This window comes from Aricia agestis, chromosome 21 (genome assembly GCF_905147365.1).
Source record: "Aricia agestis chromosome 21, ilAriAges1.1, whole genome shotgun sequence".
In the NCBI taxonomy this organism is placed as follows: domain Eukaryota; kingdom Metazoa; phylum Arthropoda; class Insecta; order Lepidoptera; family Lycaenidae; genus Aricia; species Aricia agestis.
Window position 1 is genome coordinate 8,301,141 of NC_056426.1, and position 18,549 is coordinate 8,319,689.

Consider the following 18,549-nt stretch of genomic DNA (forward strand, 5'->3'; position numbering starts at 1 on the left):
AGCTGGTCCAACAAGGTTAATAATGAACGTGGGCGGGGGCGCTGCTGGTAAAGGAGAACTGTCAAAAATGACGTTTTTGTATGATGACAGCGTTAATTTCGCCACTTGCATTTAAAACCTTTTCGAGCTCTATGGTTATGGTTAAATATGGCGTCTTGATGGCGTCCATTTTTAATTTTTACCAAAGATTTGACATTTTGCATTGTAGTTAAAGTTAAAGTTACAGTTAAAGTTAGTTAGTGCAACCCAACCTAAGACTGTTGTTGACGGTTGATAGCGAACTCAAAATTAGAGTCTCTAAATTGAATTTACTAGAAAAGTACAAGTAACAAGAGATCTAATAAAATAAACTTTATGTCGATCATAAAATTATTATTATTATCACTTTATGTGTAAATTCAGTAAAAAAGTATAATCTAATTTAACCCTTAATGATTTTAAAAACATTCATGGTGCCAACCACGAATTAATGTTATAAAATTTCATTTAAAAGAGTTTATATAAATATTAATTATTATTATGAACCAATACATTCAATTGCGATCGTGAACAAACCATTTTAAAAATTTTATTATTAACACTGAGTGTTAAAAGCCTCTGTAAAATAAAAAGATTAAAAAAAAAATTATTGACTTACTGATTGCTCAACAATTCGTAGAGAGCTACATAAATCATGATAGCTAGGTCGACGTTAATTCTGAGCCCCACATATCCGCGGCAGGATTTCCCCGTCCCCGCGGAATGCGTAGGAGCATTTCCCGTCCTTAAAAAAAAAAAAAAAAGGTCGACGTTAATTCTACGTCCATGAGGGTTTCATTTTCATTCGCCAACAGTTAGAGCTACGTAGCTATGTAGCTATATAGTAGGGGAGGGGAAGGTTTTGATTTTGTAGTCACTCGAGCGTCATGGAGATCTAGCAGGTTTTTATTTTAGCGGTGAGTTCAGAAACTGCAGCCATTTTAAAGTTTTGAAAAAGAAAATATATCCAGAAAATTGTTTATTTAGGTTAATTATAAATATATTTTAGACAACAAATCATTTAGTTTAGTGCAAAATAAAATATCTGCGAAGCTTAGTTAGGAAAATATGAAGCTTTATTCTTTTATATTTTAATACTAGCGGCCCGGCCCGGCTTCGCACGGGTGGACATTGGTTTTTAAATTATTTTTTTTAAATAAAGGTAGTCAATCTTTAAGTTAAGCAGAACATAAAAATAGTTTACATTATTTAGCCTGCAACTACTATATTATAATTATTATGTACATATAACACATTTTTATTGTATTTTTTTTTATATTTTTATATTTTAAGTGTTATGTTTGATTATTTTATCCTTACCTGCAGAACTATAAGACTATAGTACATCACTTTGCGATAAGTAAGTATAGTCTATAATTTATAAAGCATAAGCAAGAAGGAATATTTTGGTAGATTTTTCACACAATTATTAACACTTAATACGGTTCCCTTTTTTCTCTCATTAAATATAGCCTATATTCAGCAGAAATAGTGTGGATTAAAAAATATGCATTAATACTTCCATCGTGCATCGGCATCGTGGGTATCGCAGACACAATAGATCTTCAATTGTTATGCTGGCAGCCGGCTGCCGCTATTGGAGATTTATAGTTAAAGAAATTAATTAATTATAATAGCAATCAAAAATAATAGTCATTCAAAACTTATTTTAAAAAGTTCTAAAAATATTACTTTCGTAGTCATAACTTTTAAAGCTTTTTTGAAATTAGGATTATAATAATGAAGCACGATAGTCTACATCAAATCAATAAAGCAGCACCCGGCTGTCGCATAACTATTGAAAATCTATTGTGTCTGCCATTCCCACGATCGAGGTAATATTTACGTGGACTCTCCGGGCGAGTCTGTGGCACTGATAATTAAATCTCTCCCCTACCGCACGCACACCCGCGCATCGCGTCTTGACGCCCAATTCGCAACGTGCAGCAGAAATCGTAATATTTTAATTTCGCCATAACATTAAAACCAAACGTCCAATTTTAATCATTCAAAGACCAAATATTATCTACATTAACTGTACTTAGTGATGAAATAATTTATTTTGATAAGGGTCAATAGCATGATTTAAATAAACGCATTTAAATATAGTCCAAAAAAAATTCTAGATTTTTTAATAAAAAATGGTTATTGTGCCTCACTCAACATAGATAGGTATAGTGTGTCGCGGACTTTTTTGTAGATATTTAAAAGATCTATAATTACTTAGAACATTTTATGCCTCTATCTTTTATAGTTTAGGCAGCGTACGCAAAATAAGTAACTTTTCTGGTTGATTTTTTAAACCTTGCGTCCGAAAATCCCAAATATCTTACGGAACCTTATATTTTTCCAAAATAAAAATTAGCCTATGTTCAGCAGAAATAATGCAGGATTCCAATGGTAAAAGAATTTTTCAAATCGGTCCAGTAGTTTCGGAGCCTATTCGACTCAAACAAACAAACAAACAAACAAAAAATCAAATCTTTCCTCTTTATAATAGTAGTGTAGATGTCCCTACATGCTTACCTAACCTTTGAATCGTCAGTATATGAAAGTTTCTTTGGGGTATACTTAACATCCCCTATCTTAATCTGACAGATCCGATGACATTTCAATATAAAAAAATATAAAAAATTAACCCACCAAGTGAGAAATCTGATTTCTATACCATGATAACTAGACACATGTCGGAAGCCTATACAAGCATAATCTGACACGCTCGAGCTTATCCCGAAATCCCCTCTTCCCCTCCCCAACTAATAGGGTCTGCTGTCGTGTCAAACAGCTGTCATTATGCCACGTAATAGCTTCAACATGTCACGATATAGCTGTCATATGTCTGTTTGACACGACATTCGACACAAAACACCCTACCGTCATTCTGGTGGCTAAATATGATATTTTATCGAAAAGTGAAAACTTTTGACAACTTTTTAAAAACAAACTTTTTAAGCGTTTCAGTTGTTTACAATAATACCTGTAAATTAATATTTTATTCATTATTATGCCCTAGAATGAGGTAAAAATTATTTTAAATACTGAATTCAAAATATGTCACAAAAACGCGAAATTATGGTCACGTGATCACGTGTGACGTCATCGTTCATGAAACAAAATAAGCGTAGACAGAGCAAAAGTGAGTATTGTGTTTAACCTAACAACTGTCTATTTTGTTTGACACTGAACGACGTCACTGCTTCAGATTGGCGTTTCTAATCATGTGACTTACAGTTAATAAATCCAATTTTTTTCAATGTAAAATAAAATAAATCAATAATTATTTTTTCGCTATTTGTATTGTTTTAGAGTTTTTACCAATAAATCTATTAAATTTAATAATTATTTTAAAATTTAAAACATACTGTCAACTCCCGGATTCTACAATCGTGCCAATCGTGGTTATATTTATCATATAAAGTTAATATACCTAGTATATTAACTTTATGATTTATCATGATTCATGACCCAACGAAAAAGATTCGTGCAATTCAGAGTAGGTACCATTGAATATAACATTCAATGGCATATTAATTTCATACCATACAGCATAATAATAATTATAATGAATAATTATTATGCTGTATGGTAGATACCGTACAATTTTACCAAGCACACCGATTTTTTATTCTACCAAAAAAAATAGAGCAACGCGACTCCACAGTTGTCAAAAGCGGCCGATATTTAACCAAGTCGCGGAGGCGCATTTTTGCCACGCACGCACTTAGCGCCCGTGAACGCACACACACAAACACACACACAAAATATGCGTAAACGATGTTCTGCTTATAAAAAGCTGGGGCGGGCTCACCCTGCGGTGTCTTATGAACTAGATACTAATATTTCGACATTTTTCGGTCCTTCTAGCCGGATCGACTTAAATTAAACTTTTAGCATGTTGAGAGCGTCTTAACTTCAACACACGCTTAAAATTGGTGGCGTTTTCGTTTTTTTGTTTTCGTTTTTCGTTTTCGTCATATTTTTATAAAGAGCTTTTGCTATACATTTTTGGTCTTTCGAGCCGGATCGCCTTAAATTTAGTCACTAGCATGTTGAGTGTTTTAATTAAGATACGCTCTTAAAAAGTCCAAATACAGTCGTCATAGTAATTTAATATATTTCGAGGAATTAATATATTATCGAGGAAATTTATTCCTAGGCAGTTGCAAGACGAGACGCGTACTAGGTCCCCCATCTGTCTAGGCATCAATTTTTCGAATTTTTTTTTTTCTCTAGGCATCAATTTATCTACAATCGACGTGGGCATTTTTGGTCCTTCTAGCCAGATAACACTTGAATCAATTTAATAAGGCTGCTTAAGAAATTGAGAGTATCTTAACTTTAATATAATATTACATACGTAATAAATTATAATGTCATAAAATCTTACCTTTTCGATTCACCATTTCGCTGCCAAGTTTCGTATTTGCAACCAATAATAACAATACGTTTAAAAATATCATAATTTAAATAGATATAGTATTTAACAACCAAGATAAGCTTGCACAGAAATTCTAATCCATACTAATATTATAAATGCGAAAGTGTGTCTGTCTGTCTGTTATCTCTTCACGGCCAAACCGCTGAACCGATTTTGCTAAAATTTGGCATGGACATACTTTGAGTCCTGGGAAAGGACATAGTATACTTTTTGTCCCGGAAAAAAGTACGGTTCCCGCGCGATAAACGAATTTTGGCGCAACGGAGTTGCGGGCGTCATCTAGTTTACTATAAAGAGAAAATATGTATAATTCTTTTCATCATAATATTAAAGACACCGGAACTACTAGAACGAATTTGATGAAAGGCATAGATATTGTAGTCTATATTGTAGATAGATTACCTATGCGTGAATCCGCTTGTAAAAAAGAAAGTACATACAACACACGATAATTCTTAAAATTAATTAGCTAGTAATATTAATTGACTTTATCTTATTATGGAGAAAATATAAGTATTTTCGACAGTTATAGTAGTAAGTATTTAGTAGTCTAAAGTATTGTATTTTCTGCAATGTAAAGCTGCTTTTTCCAACGAAAACATAGCATCTTCTTTACAATCAAATTACCTAACTTATTGCTGCATTTAGGGACATTTAACAATTACGCAACATTAATTGATTGAAAAGTTTAAAAAAACGTATAGAGTTTAATATGTCAAAATGTAGGTAATAGATATGACAGTTTAATTTAATTCAATTTCTATTAAAAATGCGAAAGTGTGTATGTCTGTCTGTTACCAGTTCACGCCCAAACCGCTGAACCGATTTTGCTGAAATTTGGTGTGGGGATACTTTGAGTCCCGGGACAGGACATAAGATACTTTTTATTCCGGAAAAATGTATGGTTCCCGCGCGATAACGGAGTTGCGAGCATCTATAAATGCGTTCTGAAATCTCCCAAAACGCGTCTCAAACTAGCATTGATCCTTTTAATTAAAAGTCTTTCTAGACATCTTCAGAATTCAACATGCATACCTTAGGGGTGAAATTTGGGGCCCTTTAGGGAGTCTAGGGTGTCTAGTTTGGGGCTGTCTATTTGGGGTGTCTGATAGTTTCGGAGGGGCTAAAGCCTTCTAGTTTGGGGCCTTAATTGCTTCCGGTGGGCCCAAAGCTGTTTTTTCTTAATTAATAGTTTTGTTTTGGCTGAATAATGCATGCCGGAGTGTTCGTTATGCGAAATTTGTGGAGATACATGCGTTGTTGTCACTTGTCGTTGCTAAGGGTTTTTGTCAAGGCGTTTTTTTTTTAATGAAATAAGGGGGCAAACGAGCAAACGGGTCACCTGATGGAAATCAACTTTCGTCGCCCATGGACACTCGCAGCATCAGAAGAGCTGCAGGCGCGTTGCCGGCCTTTTAAGAGGGAATAGAGTAATTCGGGAGGGTAGGGATGGGAAGGGAAGGGAATAGGGGAGGGTAGGGAATTGAATAGGGTAGGGGATTGGGCCTCCGGTAAACTCACTCACTCGGCGAAACACAGCGCAAGCGCTGTTTCACGCCGGTTTTCTGTGAGAACGTGGCATTTCTCCGGTCGAGCCGGCCTATTCGTGCCGAAACATGGCTCTCCCACGTATAAAGATTATTAGATAAACTGAATATTGATATTTAATGGTTATAAATTTGAGAGCAAGAAAAATAATCCGTTGCTTTTTAGGCAAGTATCAAAATATCCTTGCTTTAAAGTTACGAATATAAAAAAATATACTTAATTTGACATAAAACTTATCATCATCTTTCAAATGCTTCCTGACAAACAAAAAAAGTTATAATTGTTAACAGAGAATCGCAACGAGATTCTAGTTTTGTGTTTTCTGTGCTTATCTATTTTTTGCACAATTTCGAGTTTCTGGTCATTTCCTCAAGATGTCCTCCCGTAAGTCGGAGGTAGAGCACGAGAGGCAGCTCCGAGGGCTGCTGGAGACGGCGGGGCTGGAGTGCACCAGGCCTCCGCCCCCCTCTACCGTCACCAGCGAGGAGGAGGGGGCTGGTAAGTGGGGTTCTCTAAAGTCTTAAGTTATGTTGAAACCGGTGGTAGAATTTTTCCTACACATACTTACCTATTCTAACCTTAATACTATTATAGTTACCTTCTCACGCTAAAGCGTGAAGTCAGAAGTGCGACTAAACCGATCAAAATTATTATTATTTTTTAATAAAATAAGAGTGTAAACAATGATGTTTTATAGAATAAAATATCATAGGATGTAAACGAGCAAACGGGTCACCTGAATCCTGATGGAAAGCAACTTCCATCGCCCATGGACACTGGCAACATCAGAAGAGCTGCAGGTGCATTGCCGGCCTTTTAAGAGGGAATACGCTCTCTTCTTGAAGGTTTGCAGGTCGTATAGGTCTATAAATACTGCTGGTGACCATTCGTTCCAGAGTTGTACAGTTTGGTATATAATATTAAGTATGTTAAAAATTAACCCTTAATTAATTGTTATCTAACAATACAGCAGAAGAAATCATAGAAGTACACTCAGAACACTCAGAAGCAAACATAGAGAAGGAAGAAATAGAGAAAGAAAAAGACGAATCCGTAGCAGAAAGCTTAACAACTCCAGAAGAAATTCCAGAAATGGAAGCAGACTTTCCGACGGCTTCTCTCAGAAGACTCATACCAGAACAGCAGAGAAGTATAGAAGAGATGAACAGGATAGAGGTTTTACCAGAAGAATTCCCGACGAATTTTGATCCAGAATCTATACCTATTGTAGTCCAAACCCCACTGGTTGAAGTTATAGATATTCTGGGTAGCTTGACAGGATGTAGAAGATACAAGAGTAATTTAGCAGAATACTGGTTTCTGGATACTCTAGCAAATCTTCTGAGAAGAGCACAGAAGGATCAGATGGATAGAGGTAAGATTTTTCTTCTAAACATTTAAAGATGACAAAGAAAAGAGAAAAGTTTGATGATATTGCCCGCAGTCGCAACTTTGTTACTGTAAAATAATCGGCCAAGTGCGAGTCGGACTCGCGCACTAAGGGTTCCGTACCGGTATAGAGCTAAAGTAGACAAAAAATTGTGTTTTTTGTATGAGAGCCCAATTAAATATTTACTTTTATTTAATTTTATTATTAATTATTAAAGTAACAATATAGTTAAGTTTTTTGTTAAAATTTCAAGTGCCTAGCTGTTACCATTATTGATTACCTACGAGGTAAAAAGGCCAAAAAAAAACACGATTCATGTATGGGAGCCCCCTTTAAATATTTATTTTATTTTATTTTTAGTATTTGTTGTTATAGCGGCAACAGATAAACATAATCTGTGAAAATTTCAGAAGTCTAGCTATAGCGATTCTTGAGTTACAGCCTGGAGACAGACAGACAGACAGACAGACAGACAGACAGACGGACAGACAACGAAGTCTTAGTAATAGGGTCCCGTTTTTACCCTTTGGGTACGGAACCCTAAAAACTGTAAAAACATCCTTTTCCAAGGTCCAAAATATGTATCCATATAACATTTCATTCAAATCAGGTTCAGCCGTTAAAGAGTGAAGATTTAACAGACAGACCGACAGACACAATTTCGCATTTATAATATTAGTTGTGATTTGTGTCCATAATATCTGATCTATTTATTTTAACGTTTGCTTTCAAGAAATTTTAAAAGCTTATCCAAAGGCCTTTCACATATCTTTAAAAAGCTCTCTTTTGTATGCCCTGAGGCAGGTTCCCAGGCGGTTCTAATGTCTTGGTTCTGTGAGTGGATGAAGGAAGTCCAGCACTTTGATGCCGCAGACCGGCACCGGATGATTACCAGGTTCCAGGTATAAAGTGACAAACGAATATTTCTTTTCAACTGTGGATGAAAGGTTAGAAATATTCGTTTGTTAAGTAAGCGGTTAATGTTAAAAGGAATTGAGATTGGTGATAGAAAATAAGTTTTATAAATATTGAATTGGTTACATAAATAAATACTAGATGATACTAGGTAAGTACTATTACTATCTAAAAATAGTTATAAATGCTTGAAAGTTGCTATCGAATAATGCACATAGGTATAATACTTAAATTAAAAGTTATCCAATAAGACAGCACAAATAATATGAAACTCTAATAAAGTCTAGTTTGTATATTGTATACTATACATGGATGCTAATAAAGTCTTTGAATCTTTGAATAAAAGCTATAAATAATACAAATTATAGGTCTATTTGGCAAAACTTATTGTGTCCGTGTTTTTAGGACAACATAACAGTAGCTGCAAAGTTTATAGCTCATAACAATCATCTGCCTACTCCAGAAGAGGTAGGAATAACATATAAGGCTAGATATAATCAAGAACAGAGTAATAAAGAAGATAATGAAGCTAAAACCACTGATGTAGTCAAAAAGACTGGAAAACTCCAAGCCAAGAAGAGTGATAAGGGTAAGAAGGGTAAAAATGATAAGAATCAAAGTAAAAAAGGCAAAGAAGAGAGTGAGAAGCGAGATAAAAGTCCAATTCAAAAGAGTAAGAAAGATAGAAGCTCGAGTAAAGATAGTAAGAGTCCTAAGAAAGATAAGAGTCCACGTAAAAGTCCAGATGAGAAAGATGGGAGTCCAAGTAGACAAGGTGATGGTAGTAAAGGTGTTGAAGATAAGAATGAAAAAGAGAAGACAGTTAAAGATGAACCAGAGAATTTCGAATGCGCTTTGGTTAATTTGACGAATATAGCGCATTACATTTATGATCTGTAAGTTGGATTGACATAATATTATGCAGATTTATTTATGATCACAATCCAACTTCTAGATCAATATAACAATGTAAACTATCTATCATACAAAACATTTTTATAATCTGTGGCGTATACTATTATTTATATTAGTGTGTACATAATATTGCCAATTTACAATTACAATATTTATTTTTATACCCTTTCTATTACTACTATTTTAATCGTATTTGTTGTACTCCGTAGTTGTACTCCACATTATGTAGTTGTAGCTTCGTAGTATCAATAGAATGCTGATAATAATTTGTGGCGGTACCCACAATTCACCTAACATTCCTGGATCGCGCTATCGAAGTTTCCTGAGCGCGTTGGCATAATATATAATATAGGTACGACAGCTGAAATGTATCACGTGGGCTCCGGCCTGACCGATTATAACACCTCGATCGGTCGGAAGATCTTCCTTTGTGGCCACCACGCATAATATCCCCACTTTATTTTTATCATTTTCACCTTCTCCATGATTTTTACCCTAAAATTTTTCATTATTTATTTTATAAGTAGCTTGTACCTTATTATATTCTGTACCAAACCGTTCAGTATCTTTAGCTCCATTATTTTATTTGTAAATACCTAAAAAAAAGGGACATTATCATTTCAGATTCAGCACTGATTACCAGTACAACCTTCTACGTATGGTTTTCACCTTCCCTCCAGACTACATCCAGGTGGACTCACCATACCAGATGAGGGTTCCCAAGACGCTGATGATGCAGCAGACCAAGAAAATAGTGTTGGACAAAGAGGGCACGAAGACCTCGTTGACAAAGAAAGAGAGAAGAGAGGATGACTATGGGAAGTTATTGGAAGTAAGTTATAAAGTTCGTAGATGACGCCAGCAAGTCCGTTGCGTCAAAATATGTTTATCGGGCGGTAACCGTACATTTTTCCGGGATAAAAAGTATTATAAGTCCTTTCCCGGGACTCAAAGTATCTATATACCTTTCAGCAAAATCGCTTCAGCGGTTTGGGTGTGAAGACTCACTTTTTAATATTGGTATAGATAAAGTCATAAATTATAATTTTATCTAGTTAAAGCAATAATTTGTATCACACTACTAAACGAAAAGAGGACTGTTATAAGCTGTTATAACTTATAAGTTTGACGTCTCTCTCTCTTTCTCTATGTGTGTGTGTGTGTGCTGCTAGAAAATTTGGGTTTTCTCCAGTTACAGTTTATTAATCCCACCATCCCATGTTTTGAATGTGGACGTTGGCGAGGATTTTGTTGATCTCACATGCAGAGCTGAGCTTATTTTGATGAAATTTGATCTAGTTCTTAAGGCGCTGTAATTAACAACTACTATTTCAGCTTCAAGAACGCGAGGAGCGCTCTCTAGCGGACCAAGAAAGTAGAGATCGAGCTGAGTGGCTGCGACGGTCTCACATACTCCCGCTAAACGCGGCGGTAAATAACGACTCTTCGCGCCACCTATCGGCAAAAACTGATAACTCCTAATTCGTGAATGTGGCGATAGATGGCGCTTTTTACAATAACGTTTATTTTGTTCTATATTCAAGTTGCAAGTTTGTGATTTTTATTTAATTTTGATCAATAAAAGGTTAAATATTTATATTGGTGTTTTCTTTTTTAATCTGAAAGATGATTATAACAATTTTCACTTTACTAAAATGTATGCAAATAACCCAGGTTCCCCCCCCACTGGCCAGTGGGGGGCAAATCAGATTTTTTTAGTTGTAAAAATATTAGAAAAAGAAAGTTTATAATTTTTAGTTGTAAAAATATTGTATTGCAAACAAACGGCAAAAATTCGTTTTCTTAATTTTTGATTATTATAGATAAAAGTACTAGATAATATACTTAGTAGGGACGTCAACATGATCCAGGGGGAGCAGATGCCCCCCCCCTCCCTCGGTACGCCCATGATTGGTTTTTGACGAACCCAAACATACTTACACCCTTTTTTCACATTCGACAAACAGCTGGCCGATTCTGTATCGTACATTTGTGAGTTAATAACTGAGTTAGTAACGAAACGGAGGAGTGAGTAACGGAAAGTGCCACTTTTTGTATTCACTTGCATACAAAAGTGAGACTTTCCGTTGCTCACTCCTCCGTTTCGTTACTAACTCAGTGATTAACTCAGAAATGTACGATACAGAATCGGCCAGCTGAGACCCGTGTCAGTCATTTAAAAATTGTGCTTACCTTGCTAGTCGCCCGCTAGCTGGCGCGGACATACTTGATTCACTCCACACTCCACAGACCACAGTAATCAGTATGATGTCGGTTCAGTTCATTCAGTCCATACCATACATACAGTCCATACTTCGGCATAGCACAATATGGTATTTTCAAGTCTTCCACTGTACCAACAGTTCAAATTCGTATAACAAAGGACACTTTAGGTCATGTCTTATCTTAGGTTTTCACATCACGGACAAAATATGCTAGGTAACATTGTCTATGCAGATAAAAAGATTTTTCTTCAATTTTAAGGCCTTTCCACACGACGTATTTTTCGACAATTTTTCGTAAAAAAATCCGATTCTCATTTCTCGGTTTTTAGACGTGATATAAAAAATCCTACAATATAATGAATTCACCCGTTGATATAAAACAAAAGTAAATATGTAATATTAATATTTTAATTTTCACGTGTGCAGCGCCATCTAGTGTTGTTTTTAATCTGTTTAAATACAATGTAATCAAAATGTAAAGAAATAATATCTAAGGTGACCTTGATCCAGAATAATACTACAATTTATCCTAATAAAGTGAAAATGTGTATGTCTGTATGTTACTTTTCACGCCTAAACTGCTGAAGTTATTTAAAATTTTGGAGATACTTTGAGTCCCGAGAAAGAACCTTACTCGTATCCCAGTGGGACCGCGATGACCGACATGACTAGACTGGCGAGAGATCAGGCGCAGGACCGACTTTTTACATGCCCATCCGACGCATGGATCATCTTACTTGTCAGACAATCAGGTGATCAGCCTGCATTGTCCTAACCAAACTTGTAAACAGTGTTATAGTCATTCCGATGTAGGAATCGAACCCACGACCTCCGAGTCGAAAACCAAGTTCTAACTATAACAACTACAGTGCCACAAAGGCACACACAAAGGAAAACAAAAAGACATCTCCTTTACACATTTATTCTATTTGAACTTATAATAAAATGGCATAACTATATTGTGGTTAAGTAGAAATATTTACATACAATATACATAACGTATATAGTCCGGTCACAGAAAATGTAGGAATTCGGTCATTCACCTATCGCTTTCTTCTCTCATTTACACGCTATCTTTCAAATGAGAATACAAAACATTCAAGCAAGTAAAAGAGACAAGTAGCAAGCCAATGGCCGAATTTCTACGTATTCTGTGGCCGGGCTATATACATTTTCGAGACGCTCATTCGAGCACTACGTTAAGTTGATAGAGATAAAAATAATAACACATTGTTTTAGCCAGGTAATAAGGCAGCCAATAAAAGTATATTCACTGTATAAAGGATTTTGTCAACTCAATCCATACCTTAAAAACACCACTGACCTCTGTGAAAAACACAGAAGAAAAAAATTCCAGTTTTGTCAATATTTACAAATTGCTAAAATTGTCTAAACAAAATGGCTGACATTATATTGCACAATTCGACTTGACTTTTGAGCATCAATAAAAAACATATTGAGCATATTAAAATCAAAATTTAAACAATCAAGAAAATAGCTATGACATCACGAATATACTCGAGTCAAATCAGTGGTTTAGGCACTATGTTGCAATCAACAATATGGAATGGAATATTGCAACTTTATACTAACAAAAGTTGAAACTTTAGGACACAGCCATTTTTAAATTTCATTCTCAGGGAAAATGCAAAAACTGTTACATCTTTAGTATGGCTTTAGAGGCCTAATTCTTATACTTCGAATGTTCTCTCTCACTCGTCAGTAAGTTAGCGTTAAAAAGAGTGCGAGAATGCAAATGAGAATTTCAGTTATAAGAATTGGGCCCAGTAAACTCGCACAAATATGAACATATTATTTTTGCTTGAATTGAGAATAATTCGTATTTCTATTATTGAAATCAAAATAATATAAGCTTCAGACTTTTAAATGATCATAATATTTTTTATACAGAGTGCAATTAAACCTTCCGACCAAATTTTGATATATTGATCCTTGTTAAAAATAAAATACACGTATTTTTTTTATAATCACTCAGTACTAAAAAGTTGAGAAATAGCTTCCGAAAGTCATCCTAAAAAACACCACAGTTAACGACATAATTAACCGACGGTTTTAAAGCGGTAATACGCAAAAAAACAGCCTCACTTTTCCAGCGTCTACGAAAATCCAACAACAGCATTCTGAGAGTCATTGCGGATAGATTTGACTGCCCTATCCAAGAACATTGGATAAGGATAGTCAAAGGAGTAATTTAAGTTTTATGGGTAAATTTTTTACTAACATCACTAACATATTTATTATATTTTATTATTGTCATTATCATTTTGTAACTAACACACTAACAACACTATGGGCATATTGTCTGAAATAAATGTTTTCATTCATTCATTCATTCATGAATGGACACGACACGTCGTCCGCGCGTGACGTGCCCGTCACCCCCGCTTATACCCACCGCCGCTAAGTGACCGTTCTGCAACGATTTTAAATGGGATAAAAATGCCATCTAAAAAAAAAAACACCCAATCTTTTTTTTTAAATGGACTCTCTTAATGACACCTAAGCCCTGGAAAGAATTTGGAAGGTAGGTTTAATTGCACCCTGTATAAACGTAAAACACGTTTTGTACCCATATTTTTTGTCAAATTGATTTTTGGGTTAAAAACGGAAGAACTATACTCGTAGTGGAATAAATAACATTTTTGTTAACACTTTCACGGCCGTACTAGGGCCGGTATAAATAGTCGGTACTCAAGATGCATCGCGGTCTCAAGATGGCTCTATGATTGGTCCAAATTTTGACAGCAAACCAATCACAGAGCCTGAACCGTGTCTTGAGACCGAGAAGCATCTTGAGTACTGACTATTTATACTGGCCTAAGAAACGTTTAATGACTACTTAACATTGATTTAATAAACAGATTGAGTGAGGAAATGTATAACAGAAACTTCATTAAGTAAATCAAAGTAACAATTTAAATTTTTAGACTGCGACTGACTCTTATAAATAAACGAAGATTTAACTAGAAACTTGTGGCTGTCTCTTTCTGTCAAATGGCTTTACCAACATATAAGACAGATACAACAACAGGGATACATTACATTTGTTTCATCTTCATTTAATAAGACCGATTGAGTATTGCCTATTTTACCTATTTATAACAAAGTTGGAAGAAACTTACATAATAGTAGCAGAAAAGAGATTCGACATTTTCAAAATTATTTACAATAAGTAATTGAATAAATGCACTTTTAAGCTATTTGAGATAACTTCTAAACTAATTGTGCTACAAAGCTACTAAATATAAGCTTGACTGTTCAAAGATTAACTAAATTCTCAATCGCTTCTCAAGTTGAGAGCCCCTTAACATTTCGCATACATAATTATAAACTCTAAACACACTAAGCTTACGGCTTAGTGTGTTTAGAGTGCAATACGCTTCGCATACAATACAACGCGACGTAATTTCGGCATGGTGTGTCATCGGTAATTTAAAATACTTTGCAGGCGTAATCATGCCGAACTTCGGCCGCGTATTTTCGGCCTAGTGTGTTTAGGCTATCCGGCACTTATCCACATTAGGAAATCGAATACGGAAAACGTGGGTGGCCAGCCTAAACATTAAAAAGCATTTGAGAATTTAGACTATGTCTCCTTTTTTCTACATACGCATAAAAGAGATGACAATATTATGCAGAAAATTGTTTCATTCTCTCTTCTAAGCACGTAAAAAAGAGAGAGACAATTACAATAAATGCAAAGTATTATTTGTTATATTATGACTGGTTGAGTATTTAACATAGCAACTTATTATTAACACTATTAAGATATGGAAAAAGCAATACATACAGGGTGTAATAAAACAAAGATGTATTTCTTTATGGTGTATGTGTTCCTTAGTAGTTCACTGTGAAAGTAGCAGCGCTAAAAGAGTATTTTTTGTGGTTTGTATGGGCAAATTCATGAAGCTCGGGCGCTTGCCCATACAAATCACAAAAAACTTGCTCATACGGTGCTGCTACTTTCACAGTGAACTCTAATAATAATACTCCCCACACCGATTTCGGTGACGGTGGCCAGTTTTATTGAAACCAGGCCAGATACGCAGGAGTAATTTTATAGTGCCCAAGTGTGTGCGCAGTACACAAGAGCACTCTCTATTCCTTCACTCTCATAACCCAGTTGGACGGAAGACCGACACGACCGGCGAAAGATCAGGCGCAGGACCGACTTTTTACATGCCCATCCGACGCATGGATCATCTTACTTGTCAGACAATCAGGTGATCAGCCTGCACTGTCCTAACCAAACTTGGAAATAACATGTTTCCAACGCGGGGATTCGAACCCACGACCTCCGAGTCGAGAGCCACGCTCATAAGAGGATACACCAGGGGCGAGAGAAATTGAAAATAGGTATTTGAAAATGTATTGCTGTCTCACCAATCTCAAGTCTCCCACCGCAGAGCGCGATAGAAACAATACGACAAAAGTTCTAATAAAAGAACAGAAAATCTTCGATTCGTTGTCCGCTGATTCCTTCTCCAAAACTCAACCGATTTAAGTACTTTTTTCATTAAGAATTAAAGCAAGGCTTGAGCTGTGTTCCTATGTTTTTTTTTTTTGTATATTTTAGCCAGTTTTGTTTTCTGGGTGTTTGAACACAGAGGAAAATCTTGGCATTTTTTTGGGTTTTTGGACCTTCTTATTTTTTTTAATAATAAAAATATGAAAAAAAAAAGAAAACATAGGGACATGCTAATAGCGGCCATAGATATTCAGGAAAAAAATCATAACTCTACCGGCATTATCCAGGGAGGAAACAGGGGACAGCGTTTGTATGGAAAAACGGCGGTGTGGACTCCTCTTAACCACTAGACCACGGAGGCGTTACAGTGAACTCTATATGTATAAGGGACACATACACACCCTAAAGTATTATCACTTAGTTTTGTTACACCCTGTATTTAGCATACATACAAGTAAACTATTTTAGGCACCAGAAAGTAAAAATAATTGCATAATAATGCATGATTTTGTATAAAACTGACTTTTTCAATACTTCTTCAGATAGGTAGCACAGTAGCTCTACCATGAATTTAAAGCTATAGTATTTGTCGATACTCGATACCGACTACGTAAATTTTTAGTATGGCTTACAGCGCCTCTAGCGGTTACTTGCGGAACTAAAATCACCATACTAAATATTTACGCAGTCGGTATCGACAAATACTATAGTTTTAAACTCATGGTAGATCTACAGAGCCAGACTGACGTGGTGTAAAGCGTCCATAGATATTATCACAACATATTTACACATTTTTACATAATATTGATTATTATGACATCACTAGCATTTTGGTAAGTCACTAGAGAAGTTCTTTTACAATATTTTATGCAAATAAGTTTATTTTATTATTATGAATAAAAAAACTAAAAATAAGCAGCATCTTTTTGTTAATTTTATAATTCTGAATATAATGTAATATGTATTATAAAGCTTTGTCAATAATAATAATTAATTGAATATTAATTATTATCTTTTGGAAGTTTTAATAAATTAATTTAAATTGTAATCTCAGTGTCTTTTATTTCTTCAGAAATTGGAATGGAGTGTCCATTTTGCCTGATTATTTGTATAAAAATTTTGGCATTCCGCTTTTTGTAAATTAAATAAATAGTCCTTTAACAGATTTGAGCAAAAATGAATTTGACTTGGGATGATCATTTTTGTAAGCCATACACGCTACGGTCTACCGGAGAGGTCCACCTGTGCAGGTACGCCTGAGCAGATAGACCGGAATGTGTGTGGGAATAGATAGTGCAGTTTTTTGGACCTGCGCAGGCGACCGGCGTAAAATCGAAAATCAATTCATTCAACTGACACCTGCGCAGGCATACCTGTACAGGTGGACCTCTCCAATACTCCGTAGCGTGTATGGCAGCCATCATAGTCTGTCAAATAAATAAAGAAATTAAAAAGTGTGTTTGTAGATTGATTTGAAAGGGATACTACGATGTTGCCACTTTTTAATTTCTTTACTTTTTTGACAGACTATACTCATCCTTTCACCCATTTTACTAATAAAAGAGTTACATGACAAATATGCTATACTGTCTGTCAAGAAAGAGTAGACGCTGAACAATTTTTTTTTAATAAAATCACGATTGAATGGTTTTTTCACTTCGTATTTTCACAAATAAACATTTGTGCACTTTACATTATCACCCTGATACATTTTTTACTTGATTAGATAAGATTAAAAACCTTTTATATAATTTAAATCATGGTAAGTGTCTACTCTTTTTTGACAATTAATTTTTTGTTTTTGAAGCCATTTTTAACGCACCAGACGGAAACATTATACCACAGATAAAGATCAAGATAGATACCGCATGGAGAGACCATTTGTACAAAAACGATCGTGTCACTTGTTTCCTACCTACTGTGACGTACCGATGATAAGAAACGTGTCCATCATCTTGGCCAACGTTTCTATTTGAATTTTTACAGCTCAATACGGCACTTTTAGGCATTTAGGCATTTTAAAATTCCGATTCAACGACCGATTCCGATAGCAGACTAAAGAACAGACTTTCGAAAGACGAGCATTGCTCGTCGTTTGGGAGCGCGATATGGCACACGAAGTACATACACATGCGGTATCTATCATGATCTATGTCTGTGCATTATACTCATTTAGTAAACATTTTGAATACTCATATGGTGTGAACACGTTAGAATTTGTGATTTGAATTAACATTTCAAAATCACGATCAATTGAATATGAGTAATAACTAATAAACAAAAATTATCACCTTTTTATAACTGTTAGTATACATTTAAGCACTTATGTTAGCACTTATTAACACTAGTTTTTTCACTGTCACTGCAGTTTTGGGCATAAGTGGGCACTGGCACTGAATCAGTGGCGTATTATGACTTGATATAATGGGCGATACACCTAGGGCTCTACCACACGACGTTATTTACGCTCGTTTGTATCGATACAAACGTAAGCTGAACGCTCAGCAAACGGAAGGAAGCCGACACGTTTTAAACTTTATATCTGCCAAAACGCGATGAAAACGCGCAGAAGACGAGCGCATCAGAAACGCGCGTCGTCAGCGCGCAAAAA

The 18,549-nt window shown here is 35.3% G+C and overlaps 1 protein-coding gene across 1 annotated transcript; it reads left to right on the forward strand.

The window, feature by feature from the left end:
* The first annotated feature begins 6,310 nt into the window (after positions 1–6,310).
* On the forward strand, positions 6,311–10,719 carry LOC121737887. The gene is made up of 6 exons (XM_042129620.1): positions 6,311–6,502; positions 6,975–7,379; positions 8,199–8,296; positions 8,715–9,205; positions 9,849–10,056; positions 10,560–10,719. The coding sequence occupies exons 1-6, from the start codon at positions 6,379–6,381 to the stop codon at positions 10,704–10,706; spliced, it is 1,473 nt and encodes a 490-aa protein (XP_041985554.1). The 5' UTR covers positions 6,311–6,378; the 3' UTR covers positions 10,707–10,719.
* Positions 10,720–18,549: the final 7,830 nt, after the last annotated feature.